The sequence below is a fragment of the Crocodylus porosus genome, unplaced genomic scaffold, assembly GCF_001723895.1.
Source record: "Crocodylus porosus isolate Cpor-Errol unplaced genomic scaffold, CroPor_comp1, whole genome shotgun sequence".
Classification (NCBI taxonomy): Eukaryota; Metazoa; Chordata; order Crocodylia; family Crocodylidae; genus Crocodylus; species Crocodylus porosus.
Window position 1 is genome coordinate 79,568,448 of NW_017728943.1, and position 13,136 is coordinate 79,581,583.

The 13,136-nt window shown below is 42.7% G+C and overlaps 1 protein-coding gene across 1 annotated transcript in view; it reads right to left on the bottom strand.

Moving 5' to 3' along the window:
* The window catches only part of DNAH8 (dynein axonemal heavy chain 8), a 310,177-nt gene that overhangs the window by 224,603 nt on the left and 72,438 nt on the right, over positions 1-13,136 (bottom strand). Inside the window, exons 24-27 of the mRNA XM_019549625.1 lie at positions 11,429-11,535; positions 10,658-10,754; positions 4,769-4,949; positions 1,809-2,005 (exon numbers count right to left, since the gene is read on the bottom strand). Coding sequence (XP_019405170.1) covers positions 1,809-2,005; positions 4,769-4,949; positions 10,658-10,754; positions 11,429-11,535 — 582 coding nt within the window. The remainder of the gene's footprint in view (positions 1-1,808; positions 2,006-4,768; positions 4,950-10,657; positions 10,755-11,428; positions 11,536-13,136) is intronic.

Sequence of the window (13,136 nt, forward strand, 5' to 3'; positions counted from 1 at the left end):
CCCCAGCTGACTTCCTGCCCTTAGGGCAGGGGGCTGGACTCGATGATCTCCCGAGGTCCCTTCCAGCCCTAATGTCTATGAAATCTATGAAACCAGAAAATATGAGCGATCAGCACTGCTCCTGGGGCCTTGGGAGAGTTGGGCTTTTGGCCTCTTTTCTTTGAAGGGATAACAGTCAGAATGTGACTGAAGAAAATGCCTGAGACATCATAGAGAAAAGACAGTACAGCAGCATGCTTTGACTAAGAAAGCTTAAAATCATATAGTTCTGGGTCACTGGGACCTACAACTGCAGCTTGGTGAGTGTTTAGTTAGAAGAGCTAACAAGGCTGTGACACTAAATAAGGTTCTACGAACTGTTATAAAGAAAGTCAGACTAAATCAGTGTTATCCAATTTCTGAGTGGTTGGGGGCCACAGGACCCTAGGACCACATATCCTGCCTCCCTCCCCTCCTCCCCCACCCCTGACTTCATGACACATCTCGGCACAACCCCCCACACACTATACTGCACCTCCACACTACTGCACTACATGCCCTAGTGCTTCCCTGCTGCACCATGTACCTGAGCATTCCCTCCCTGTGGCACCACATGACCCCCTGCTGTGTGCCCCACCTCACCCTCAGCTCCCTAGCTTTGGGGTCCCTCACTGTACTGTGTTGAGTGGCACTCTAGCCATAAGCTACCCTGAAACTGCAGGTTGTACCACACTATACCACTCAATCCCCTGGGGCAAGGGTAGGAAAAGGAAGCCATAAGGACAGAGGGCTCTGAGACCCTAGTTGCTGCTGTGGTCAGATCAATGTGGGAGAGCAGCAACTGAGCAGGAGCCCAAGGAACCCCTGTAATTTACCCCCTCATGGGCCACATGATGTCCACAGGCTACAAATCCTGGATTACATGGTTTCTTCCAACAATATAAAAACCAAACCTGAACCAAAAAATTGGGTAAACAAGCATAGCACATAACAGAACTAAAAGACAACTGTACAGAGTTTGCAACAAAATGGAACTTACTCATTGCAACATACTTACAAAAACTAAGACAAGAAAAAGTAATTATGTACAAATGGTCATTTTAGAGGTTTTAAAAAGAAAGCCAAATAAAAGATTAAGTGTGGGAACTATGGCACCTGACTATACACTGATAGAGGCAAGGAAGAACTGAATGACAATTTATGTTGGGTACATTCAGATCCTGAATGGTATGATTCTGAGAATTCTCTCTGAATAAATTTGGAAGCATCTGGATTTCAAAATGTATACCAAGATTTACAGTACACAAAGAAGAAATAGCAGTTCAGTCCTATTAGTTCTCTCCCTCTAACTGTCACACTTTTGCCTTTTTCCAAGGAATGTTCTTACGAAATATTATTTCATCAAGAAAAATAAATTCCTCTCTAAAGGAACTAAATACTACTCCACATAGTAATTAAATTTGCGTGGTATTTAAGATATTTTCTGTTTTACTTAGAAAATGTGATAATAATGGCAAATACCGGGCTGAAGTATATTTCCATTTTAGTATTGCTTAGTAATGAATATTATAAAGATCTAAAATGGTAGCACAGAGAATCATCCAATACGTAACTGGGGAATTTTCAAAAGCCATTAAGTCATCTTTCTGACAACAGCGTACAATTGCTCATAGTTAGGAAATATAGCAGCTTTTATTATTACTCTCAGGTTAAAGTAATATTTCAGCTGTTAAATATCTTTTACATCCCTTTCCTCAGTATCTTTTAATTTCAAAGAAGGAGCAATTTATAAAGGTTACTCCTGCAGCAGTGCTCATCATTAAATTTACCTGAACTTTAGCATCTCTGTCTTCTGTCCACAACACTTTATATTTCTGGAAGTCCTGCAGTGCTTCACTGGTTGCTTTCCTTACAGAATTTACAGAACTTGAGAGGAGTACAACTAATTTGGAAACATCTTTGTGTTCTGCAACACCTGGATAAAAATTTCTTAGTTTTCTTACAGGACCAGACTCTTCAGCTGCTTCTGTTAAAAAAACAAACAAATTGATTAATTCAAAAATCATTAAACCCATTTCAACATTTCCCGCCAAAAATATACATAACAAAATATACATAACTTTAATCAATGTCATCAAAACACCAGCCGTCATTTTAAGAATACTTACACCATAAAACACCGTCGAGCAAAATCTCTGGAAATGCCAACACATGGACTAACTTTATTACAGCTAGTGAACTTACAGCCCTTTTTCCTGCTCTGCATATACCTGTTTCCCATTAACATTTGAGAAGTTTCAGGGACTTTTGCCTAGATCTCTTACACGGGGAACGGGGAGAGTAAAGCATCCCCAAAAAGACAATCTTAAGTACCGAACAGAGAGGAACCTTGAGCTACCCAACAGGAAATACTGAGCATAGGGGTGGTTTTGAAGTGATGCCCTTCAGACTTCAGGCATTTACTTTAGTATTGAGTTAGGTGCTTTTATACCCTCGGAATCGAAACCAGACAGAAGGTAAACCTTCTGCATAATAACTTAGGGGGTTACAGCGTAAACCCAGGGAGTGGGAGAGGTGGGTTATACCCCTAAAAGAATTCAAACCCATCTCTCTTGGGTTCCAAGAGAGTGCCGTACACAGCAGGCCACAGAATAGGTATCCCTCTTGTTGGGATAAGCTGGGGCACAATGCAAAAATGAATGTAACAGCCAGAGCCAGAAGGGGAATAAACAAGAAGGAGCTGGACTCTCTAGTACAGTGATGAGGGTATTCTGTTTGGAGGGGGAAGGCTTTGGTTCCAGTCCCTGATATTAGGGTTATTTGCTTATTTATCCAGTGACTAATGTAAAATGTATAAGCAGTTTTGAGAGCAGGGACCCGAACCCAGAACTATCCCTAACCTTGGAGGAGTGCTCTCATCACAGGCTAGAGTAAGTCCAACACTGTGCAATAGCCCGTATCTATTATTACATGGCTTCTGTTGTTTGTACTGAACCAAATTTAGTCCAATTTACCCATTTTCCAGAACACACCTGAAAAAATGAGTCAGGCCTTGCTGGGGACTCAGGGCTTTGTTACCCCTTACACTGTGAGCCGCACAAACGTTGATCAGTTAGTGTTAGCTTAGAGTTTGGAGCAGTCATATCTTTGGTCTAGAAATCATTTCTGACTGTCCCCCACTTGCACAGCTGTGACTTGCCACTAGAGGACTGGTGAGCAAGGAGGTCCCATCTAGCCCTACTTCTCTATAACTCTCTATGCTTCCCAGGCTGAGGCTGGGAGGGAAAGCGCCTAGCTCCCCTGAGCTAGCAGGGGAGGGCTGAGGCTGTGCTTGGTGGGTGGGAGCTGATGGAGATAAAAAGCAAAGCAACTCTTATGAAACTGAATTAGCAGTTGGCCCCTGGAACCATTTTCATGGGGGTGAGGCATGACATCGGCTGCACTAGAGGGGCCCAGAGCACCCAGGCCTGACAGGATGACTGAGCTGACCCCAGCTACCCTTCAAGATAGCTGTCCCTGCCAGCTCTCCCAGCCCTGTCAATAGCTGCCCCACCTGGCCCCAGTCTCCTGGCACTTAAAAAATAAAAATAAAAAAAATCCCCACACTCACTGGCTCCTGTCAGGTGCTGGGGGGGAGGGTGATCCCTGCTGCTCCCCCCTACCCTGCGCTATGTGGGGGGGCTCTGCCATGATCCCCCAGACACTCTGACAGCCAGCCGCTATAGCAGCCAGTGAGTGTGGGGCTTTTTTCTTTTTTTTAAAGTGTCAGGACACTGGGACCAGGTGGGGCAGCCACTAATGGGGCTGGGAGAATGGGCAGAGGTTGGGGGGTGCTCAGAGGAGCTGGGGGAGCAGGTAGGAGATGGAGCCTAATGGGGGTTCCCCCACGGTCCCCTCCCCCTCCCCCAGCACCTCCCTCACCCCCTACTTACCAGAACAGAGCCCAGGTCCAGCTCCCTGTGGCGGCAAATGGGGACTGGCCAAATCTCCAAATCACTGAATCTTCTCTGAATCGATTCAGAGGTTTCAAATCGATTTGGACCTTTTTATTTGTCTCCCGATTCAATTTGGATTTGAAGATTCAGCTGCCAAATCAAGCTGAATCTCCTCTGAATTGAATCAGCAGCTGAAGCTTCACACAGCCCATTCATAGTAAGAAAGTAGGAACAATATATAGGGGTAATACTTACAAAGTTATTTGGTTTGGGATTGAAGACTCAGGGTCAAATTCTGTTTCACTTTTATGTACCTAAGTGCTACATGCACATCCAAACGTAGCCAGGCAAGTGCCATTTTTGGCATTTACAAAGATTTTAGATTCTATTTCCACTTACTCTAAACTGTAGTACACACTAAACTGCCCACTGGTGACACAGTATAGGTGTAGTAGGAAAGATAAACTACTTGACCTTGTCTAACATCTCTCTCAACTATACAGTTCGTCCAATAAAGGTGTCACAATAAAATCCTCGCCTCCTATATTTTCTGGACCAGCATGCCTACATAACTCTCCCATATTATTATGTAGCACTTAGGCACATATAAACCTGAAACAAGACTTGGCCCTTAGACTTTCACAATATTCACAGGCAATATTTTCTGATTGCTTCCTAGTTGTCTGTTACTTTCACAAGCATGAAATACCCATTTCTTGTTAATTACAAATAGCTAAAGTAAAATTAACTAGATAAACCATAGGTAGTCCCTTTGAGAGCAAATAAGTATAGTCATAAAATATGCAGATTCTATTGCACTGTATTAAAAAAGTTAAAGTTAGCAAAAACCTTACTTTCATCTTTTTTGCCTACTTTCCCTCCTATTCCACTGGGTATTGAAGAGATTTTATGTGCAACAGTGTTCAGCATTAAGTGTTGCTGTCCCCACTGTGCAACTCCACGACTTACTTCCAGTATTAATTGGATCATACGATTGATGGCTTGCTGTATATCATCCAAACTGGGAACCATTACCTAGACAAAATATTACAAAAGGTGTTTAAATAAACAGAACCTAATTTTGTAAGACTGTTCTTAATCTGCCTAAGGCAGGGGTGGGCAATTATTTTGGGCAGAGGGCAGCTTACCCAGTTTTGGCAGGCTATATGGGTAGCCCCACCCCTTGATAGGTGCCCCACCACTTGACAGGTACCCTGCCCCCTGGTCACCATCTTGGGACCAACATCCCAATGTCTTGGGACCAATGTCCCAAGCCAACACCGGTGGGGCCCAGAGCGGGGCACAGGCCGGCAGGGGTCTGTGGAGCCGGGCTGGACTGAACCAGCAGGGAGGGAGGATCTGACTCAGCTCCATAGATCACCTGCCAGCTGGAACCCTGCGCTCCTGCCACCCTGCTCTGGGCCCCACCAGCACTGGCCCTGGGATACCCTCACACTGGCCATGGGGCAAGTGACGGGCCACTTCCCCATGCTCAGCACCAGGTTGTAACCTGCCCCACTGCCAGCTAGGCAGTGGGGCTGGGTTCCAAGCTGGTGCTGAACGTGGGGGGGGAGGAAAGCAGCACCTCCCCACCCCATGGCTAGTGCCATGTGCTGCAGCCACTCACAGCTGGCCTGAGGCTGCCTGTGCCTGCTCCGGACAGCCCCGCACAGGCTGCAAGTGCCTGCAGTGTGGCGCACCAGTCACAGGGCGGGCGAGGGGCCACTTTTCTCCGTGTAGGGAAGGAGCCCAGGGAAAAGCTGAGTGTGGAGGGGAAGCGGCCCCTCGTCCTCCTCCCTGTGCCCAGTGCCCCACGCTGCAGGCATTTGCAGCCTTCATGGGGCTGTCTGGAGCAGGTACAGGCAGTCCCATGAAGGCTGTAGGCAGCTGCAGCGTGGGGCACCGGGCATGGGTGGGGAGGGGCCGCTTCCCCCGTGCTCCTTCCTTGCTTGGGGTCCCCCCACACTTACCTGAGCTGCCCACACCAGGCCAGCCACATGCTCCCATCCCAGAAACTGTAGCTGGGGCTTCCAGCTGGGGGCGGGGCCAGGAGGGCTCTGCTGTTGTTGGAGCCCACTGGGCTTCCCCTGGGTCCTACTGCCCTTGGTTCCTGTCATTTTTAAAATTTTTAATATTAATTTTCTACATTTTTTTTAGGGGTCTTGCGGGCTGGATAGAATGAACTTGCAGGCCAGATGCAGGCCACAGGCCATATTTTGCCCTCCCCTGGCCTAAGGGGTGCTGTGTAGTTGTATCCTCAAGAGAGCCAAAAAAGAAACTTTGATTTAAGAGCACCCCTCTAAAATCACTACTGCCACTGAGTGTGTGGTTTTCTTAGGAAAGGAAATATACTGCACTCATCAGTTGCAAGAGGCAGAATACTCTGTTTTGCACAAAGTGATTCAAGATGTTTCATATACATGTTTTATATGCAAGTGTTCTCTGCAAGTGAGGTCATAATCTTTTTGACCAGCATTGTCCATTGGGACCAGACCCGTACCCTGTGTCTGTGTCCTTTCCAGAAAAGACAAAGGGCAGAACAGTCCCAGGCATGCTCCACTTCCTTCAGCAATACAGAACCAGAGGGAAGAGGGCGCCATAGAATATATGTGGTCAAACCATCTCAAAGAAAGGAAGATTACTTACAGTAATTGAATCTCTTCAAGAAGCATTTGTTCACACAAATCACAATGTAGATGGGTGTGCTCTATATGCATAAGCTCAAAATCATTTAGCCAGTAGTATTTTGGGGACTACACATACACCCTGCATTACCAATGGCACAAAAGGCAGAGCAGCTCAAGCGCCATATGTCCTTCACTTGTAGGAAACACCCAGGTAAAAGACTGTATGAGAATAAGAGTGTACTGTGTAATCCATGCAGACAAAAGTATATAAAATAATTCCAGTTACTGTTAAGAAAGTAACTTCCCTCCGAGTACTTGTCCATCCCAATGTGGATGGCTACTACTTAGCTCTCAAAGACGTGCGTGAAAAGCATCCCATCCAAATAAGATCTGTAGGACAGCCCTAACAAATTGGGCATATATGACCAAAAAGCTGCCACAGAGTAATGATTAGTAAATGCATTAACAGAATTGTAAGCAATTGCCCTACAAAAATTTCAGAAGTAAAATCCCTGAAACAAGGAACATATGTTACTTAGACTATAATAGAGTATGCCCTAACCCAAAATGGAAGGGTCAGTTTGTTCAATATATAACCAACGTTAACACAATCTTTAAGAACTTTAAGAACTAGAGGAAAAAATAATTGATATTATATTTTTCATCAAAAGCCACAAAATGCTTGGGTGAGCTACAAAGAGGTGTTTTTTTCCCCTTAGAAAGGTTAAGTAAATCATGCTAAGAACTTTAGGTATATGAAATTTAGCCTCTGCAGAACAGTCATGAAGCTCAGGAAAAGTATTCATAAACACAGTTGATTCATGGGAAAATCCAAAACAACCTATGGTAGAAATTTTGGGGATAATCTGAGAGTAAGTCTCTAGTAATGAAGTACAGAGTATAGGACCTTGCCATCAAGGCTGTATTGTGCTCACTATAAGACAAAGTGGGTGTCATTTTTAGATAACTGAAATAAAGAACCATGTAACATCAGTTGAAAAGGAGAATCCATTAAGAACAACAGCACACATTCAAATCCTAAGCAGAAAAAGTCTCATTTATGAATGGAAATATGAAACACCAAAAATAGTGACCAAATGTGCTCTAATACAAATGATTAACAGCCCTAAATACTTAAGTAATTCAGGATATTTGAAGCAGAAGACCCCAAGAACTGAATGCACCTCAGAATAGAATGAAAAATGCTATTTAATCATATGTGTAAGTGCTGTAAAGGGCATGCATTCCTTTCAACTCTGAATGTGACCTCTCAAACAATCTCAGAGAACTTTTATCAACAGAATTTAATGAGCTCACCTCTATAATGTCAGATGTAGAGATACTAAACACAATATATGTCTAGACCCTAGATTTGTGAAATTATGTCTAGAAGATACACAGTGGAAGAGATGGACAGATAGAGAGATGCATCCAGTTAAAAAATAAATTAATGTAGGTATCCAGGCTGCAAAAAAACACTATCATCTTTCTGAGGACTCTAAGAATAAACAGAATTTCAGGGAAGATGTATACTAGATCTTTTTCCAACCAAATCAAAAAGCACATTCATCAGACAACCCAGACTTACTCCTTTTTAGAAGAAAAATATGGGACATTTCTTTCTTGTATCTCAAGCAAGAAGGTTTACTGAGGTGATCACTCTTCATTTCAGGCATAACGAATCTGGAATTAAGCCTTTCAGTTCCTATGTTTGGTAATGGGGCCCTATAGCTGAAATGATTTACCAAGTTGTGCAGAGCACCTGGCAAATGAATGTCTACCAATGTAAAGATACTAGAATTCTTGTTAGAACTTCTATTGGTAAATCCATGCTGTATCTTACTGGAGGAAAAATCAAACTCAACAATCACTGGAGATGATGAAGTTACAGGCCTGCATGTGTAGTTGTGTAAGTAGACACTGCCATGTACAAACTACCACCCAGGGTCTTAGCTGAAAATCAGATATTTGAAAGTGTGTGTGGGGGGGTGGGGAGGTGTCATTGTAAAAGCTTTCAGTTCTGCCTCTGTAAATTCTGTTGAATAAATAGGGGTGAAAGTGTACGTGTCTTAACAGAGCTTGGGATCTAGACAGAATAAAAGTAGGAGCATCATGTAAGAATCTCTGGTGACCAGCTGTAATAAATGTCCTAAAGTTAACCAACAGATTAATTTGGCTTAACTCCACCCCCCAAGCTTGTGGCTTCAGTCAAGACTACAGTGTCAGGCCACAGCCTTGAACTTAGGGCCTTAGCCTGACAGCACAGCCACTCACCTCAGTCTGCCACCTAAGACCGTCAAAGCTAGCATGAAGCCTCCAGTAGGGCCTAACCCTCCACCCATTCCCTGTCAGCAGAATGGCCAAATTGGGATTATTTAACTTCCACTTCCCCCATATAGACCCCTTACCCAGAACAGGAAGTGTCTGGGCAACTGAGCAACCTGACTCAAGTCTACTTTGCTGCTTTCTCTGGCTTGCTTTTTGATGTCATCCTCTGTTTGATCTCCTGGCTGCCTGACTCAACCCATCCCTAGACTTCACTTTTGTTTGATACCTCCCTGCTTTTTTACATGGCTTGTCCCTGAACTTTACTTTTGGATTGGCCTCCTGGCTTCCTAACCTGGTTCGACCTCAGGTTCCTCTTACCTACCACAGCCCTTGCCAGTGGCTTGATCCCTGAGTGAGCCCAGATCTGGCCATCCGCATTCAAGTGCGACACCTGCTTCTGGCTCCTGACCTCATCTGATCCTGATCCCCTGGCTTGTGACTCTCTGACCTTGCCTACTTCTGATACCTTGAATCATGAACCTTTAGTGTCAAGCCCCAGGGTGACTGCCTTAATCCCAGTGATTCCCTGACACTGATGTGCTTGAAGATGTTTATACATAGCATGCTTTTATAACAAGAATCCTTGAAAATATACAGGGCAAGTGGGAATAAAAGGCTCAGAGATTAAGAATGAATTAAATATCCTAGCTAGTTAACTTTTCACTTAAGCCCAAGCATCCACAAGAAAAGAAAGGGAACTGACAAAGGAAGGAGGGAAATGCTATACATCTTTGCAGTCTGACTCAAGATTCTCAAGCCACAGCAGCAGAACTCTGACTTCTACTCCAGAGGTAAATGCATGGCAACAGTAAATGAAGGAAATTAAGTCTTTTCTTCTAAAATTATGGAGAGAGGTAGTTAGATGTGTTAGTCTGAAGTCAGGGTAGGTTTGCACCTCACAGACTAACTAAATCTGAGAGGTATAAGCTTCTGTATACAAGAGCTGTCACTGATAGGTTCACATGATCAGCTGTTGCCATTCTGGCAGCAACAGCTGATTGAGACCAGAGAAGCTGGAGCATGGGGTGGTCTCCAGCTGCCTCTAAAGCTCTATGAGCCCTCTAAAGCTCCCCATTTGGAACACAGACTGGATCATACCACTGCAAGGGGTGCTCCAATCTTGGCGGCTTCCAAGCAGGGAACTTTTAAGGGCTCATGGGAAGCCCAAGACAAGACTGGTGCTGCTTACAATCCCTGCTGTTGTTCTATCCTTGTCCCTGTTGCTATCCGACAGCAGCCAGGACAGGGTTGCCTGCAAACCAGTCCCTACAGGGCTCTGACAGCTACCTGCTGGAAGAGAGGGAGGGAGAGAGGAGCACTGTGGGTACAGTGGGGTCTCTCAGACCTGACCACATGTTAAATTTGTCCCAGAAAGACCAAGAAGTTCCTGTTTCAAATAACTTCAAGCAACTTCTTTGTTATGAATCTGTCCTCTTTGTGGTAAACTGGCCATTTTTTTGGTGAGACAAAGAGCATGAATGTGTGGCCAGCTGCTTTTTCTTGTGCTAAAACAAGAGATATGGCTGGAAAAGTGTAACATCTGTCTAAGCCATAATGATGATGGAGACTTTTCTTGAAAAAGACTGTCTACTTTGTTTGCTCCTCTAAATTGCAGTACAGAGGCCCAGAGACTGAAGCATTACTTTGGAGTTATTTGTCATATTTTCCTGCCTACCACATATTTCCAGGTTCAGCAGTGGTGTGCACATTACACAACTGAGGACATGCAGAGGCAATTATTAGGTAGCATATTTTACCTTATTAAACATAATATCACAAGTTACTTACCACATTAGGAATGGCAAGATGTACTTCAGCTTTTAGAAAGCAAACAACTTCTTCAGATTTGCTTGCCTGAGAAAAAAAGCCTGATCGCCCAAAGGAACTGGTGCTGAAAGAATATTGAAAAACATTGCATATTCCACCATACAATTATTTTAAAATACATAGCAAACATAATTTTAGTTACTATAAAAAGAAACAGCTTTATCTGTACTTCTGTCTTCAGCTTCTCTGAAGTTAATATCTTTGAGAACTCTCACCCCAAGTTCTCAGCTCTCTTATGCATGACAGACCAAACTCATTTATTTTTAAAGCTTTGATACCTAAGGGAAGAGGTTGTAGACCTAATTGACTTCTATGAAAATTGCTATTTTTTGTTTCTCTTCCTTCAGTCTTTGTCTGTCTGCCAGTCTGCAGGATGGGCGTTGCCTGAGGTGGAAACCACTGCCTCTTGAATTTCTGTAAAGCACCCACTACATTGTGATGCCACCAGGAACGAAACAGAAGTGAATTTGAAATATGTCAAACTGCCAAAAGCTCTAGTTTGTCAACGTTCTATTGATAGCTTGAACATTATTAAAAGGGTTTGTGTCACAAAAAGGGAGTTTTGCACCTGTTTGTAACACAAACAAATAATTACATCAATAAAAAAATTAATTTTTCCTTGATGCTTTTTATCATCTTTTGGCAGTAAAGATAAACTAAGTTTTCATACTATCACTTTAGTATTCACTAATTAGGCATCTATTGTAAAGTAATACTTCACTTTTGACTTACTTTGAAACAAATATTCTTTTTTTAAGTGTATCCAAAGATAGTCGGGTGGTTTTTAATAGACTGTCCAGTAACTGATGGCTGAAGTATGCAACCATTTCTTTACATTCCTGTAAAAAATAAAAATATTTAGATCTTGCCCATACATTACCACATAGCTCTAAGGTAAAAAAGAAATCTAAAAGGAGTAAATAGAACCATAAAAAGTACTGTAAAGGACAACCATCTGAATTATTTGGAATCTCTTTTTCTTCAATACATTTTCTCTCATTTTAATAATCTGGAATTTCACTTACTTTTTATTTTATTCTGTAGTGTCTATACCCAGGAAAATCTTCCCCACTCAAAACTTTGACTTTTCACCATTTGAGAACCAAAGATTAATTAGAAGAAACTCATCAGTTTTTTAGACTGATTAGCTCATATCCAACCAGGTCCTGAAAAGTATTGGACCCATGTCACTTACTAAAAGAAATCTTTTATAATTATTGTTTAAAAAGTAAATTAAAACACACACATATATCACCAAAGCTAAGATATTCATAATATCTTGAAAATAAATTTTAAAAGAAACATTATGGCCATCAAAATTAAAATAAACAAATGAGACTCAACATTGGATGGAATTAATGCCAAAAAATAAGTAAATCCTTATAAATTCTAAAATGGATTTTTAAGGGGTGGCTGGCAATTTCGTTCTAAATTGCAACTAAACAAAATCATCCAAATCAATTTAACCTTTGGATTAAAGCTGTCAGGAACTTAATTCTGAAGCCAAGCTATGTCATATCTAAATCACAATGCCTGGATCAATTATAAGGTTTCCTCCTTAGGCCTCCATGCTCATATGGTGACTAATCCATACCTTTCCTGCTCCTTCTATGCATAGATAATACAGAATTCAGTGAAATATTTTTGTTAAGAAGGATGACAATCTTTATATACCTGAAACTACAGATAATTTCAAAATTCTCGGAACTTTAAATTGTGAACACAGAACACACCAAATTGTTTTATGAAACAATATTTAGGACTGCTTAAACCATAAGAGTTTTCTTTCCCTAGTACTTTTCCCACGCAAACTGAGCAGACTGAAGCTCAGACAAGTATATATATGCATGAAATCAAACTTTAATATACCAAAACTAAAGAATATAAAAGTCTGGGATGTTTCCTAGTTAATAAAAATAGCAAAAGGGGAACTAAGATACTTAAAATACCAAGGCGGAGATGGAACTGGGACTAGCTTCCCGGATCAAGGTCAACAAGAAGTCCTTTTTAAATACATAGGGGGCAAAAAGAAGGTTCCAGGTAACGTGGGGCCCCTGCAAGACACGCTAGGAAATTTGGAAATAGCACCAGACGACAATGCTAACATATTTAACGATTTCTTTGCCTCCATTTTCCTGAGCAGGGACTGGAAAAGCCACCCCGCCTTAAACACCAGGGAAGGCACACCTAGGCAAGGGTTAGTGAGGAACTAGTTAGGGAACTTCTGGAGGGACTGGACATATTTAAATCAGCTGGTCCAGACAATCTCCACCCCAGAGTACTGAGGGAATTAGCTGAGGTCATTGTGGGACCCCTGGCATGGCTGTATGAGCACTCGTGGTGCTCTGGTGTGATGCCAGAGGACTGGAAGAGGGCCAATGTGGTTCCCATCTTCAAAAAGGGGAGGAAGGAGGACCCAGGAAACTATAGGCCAGTTAGT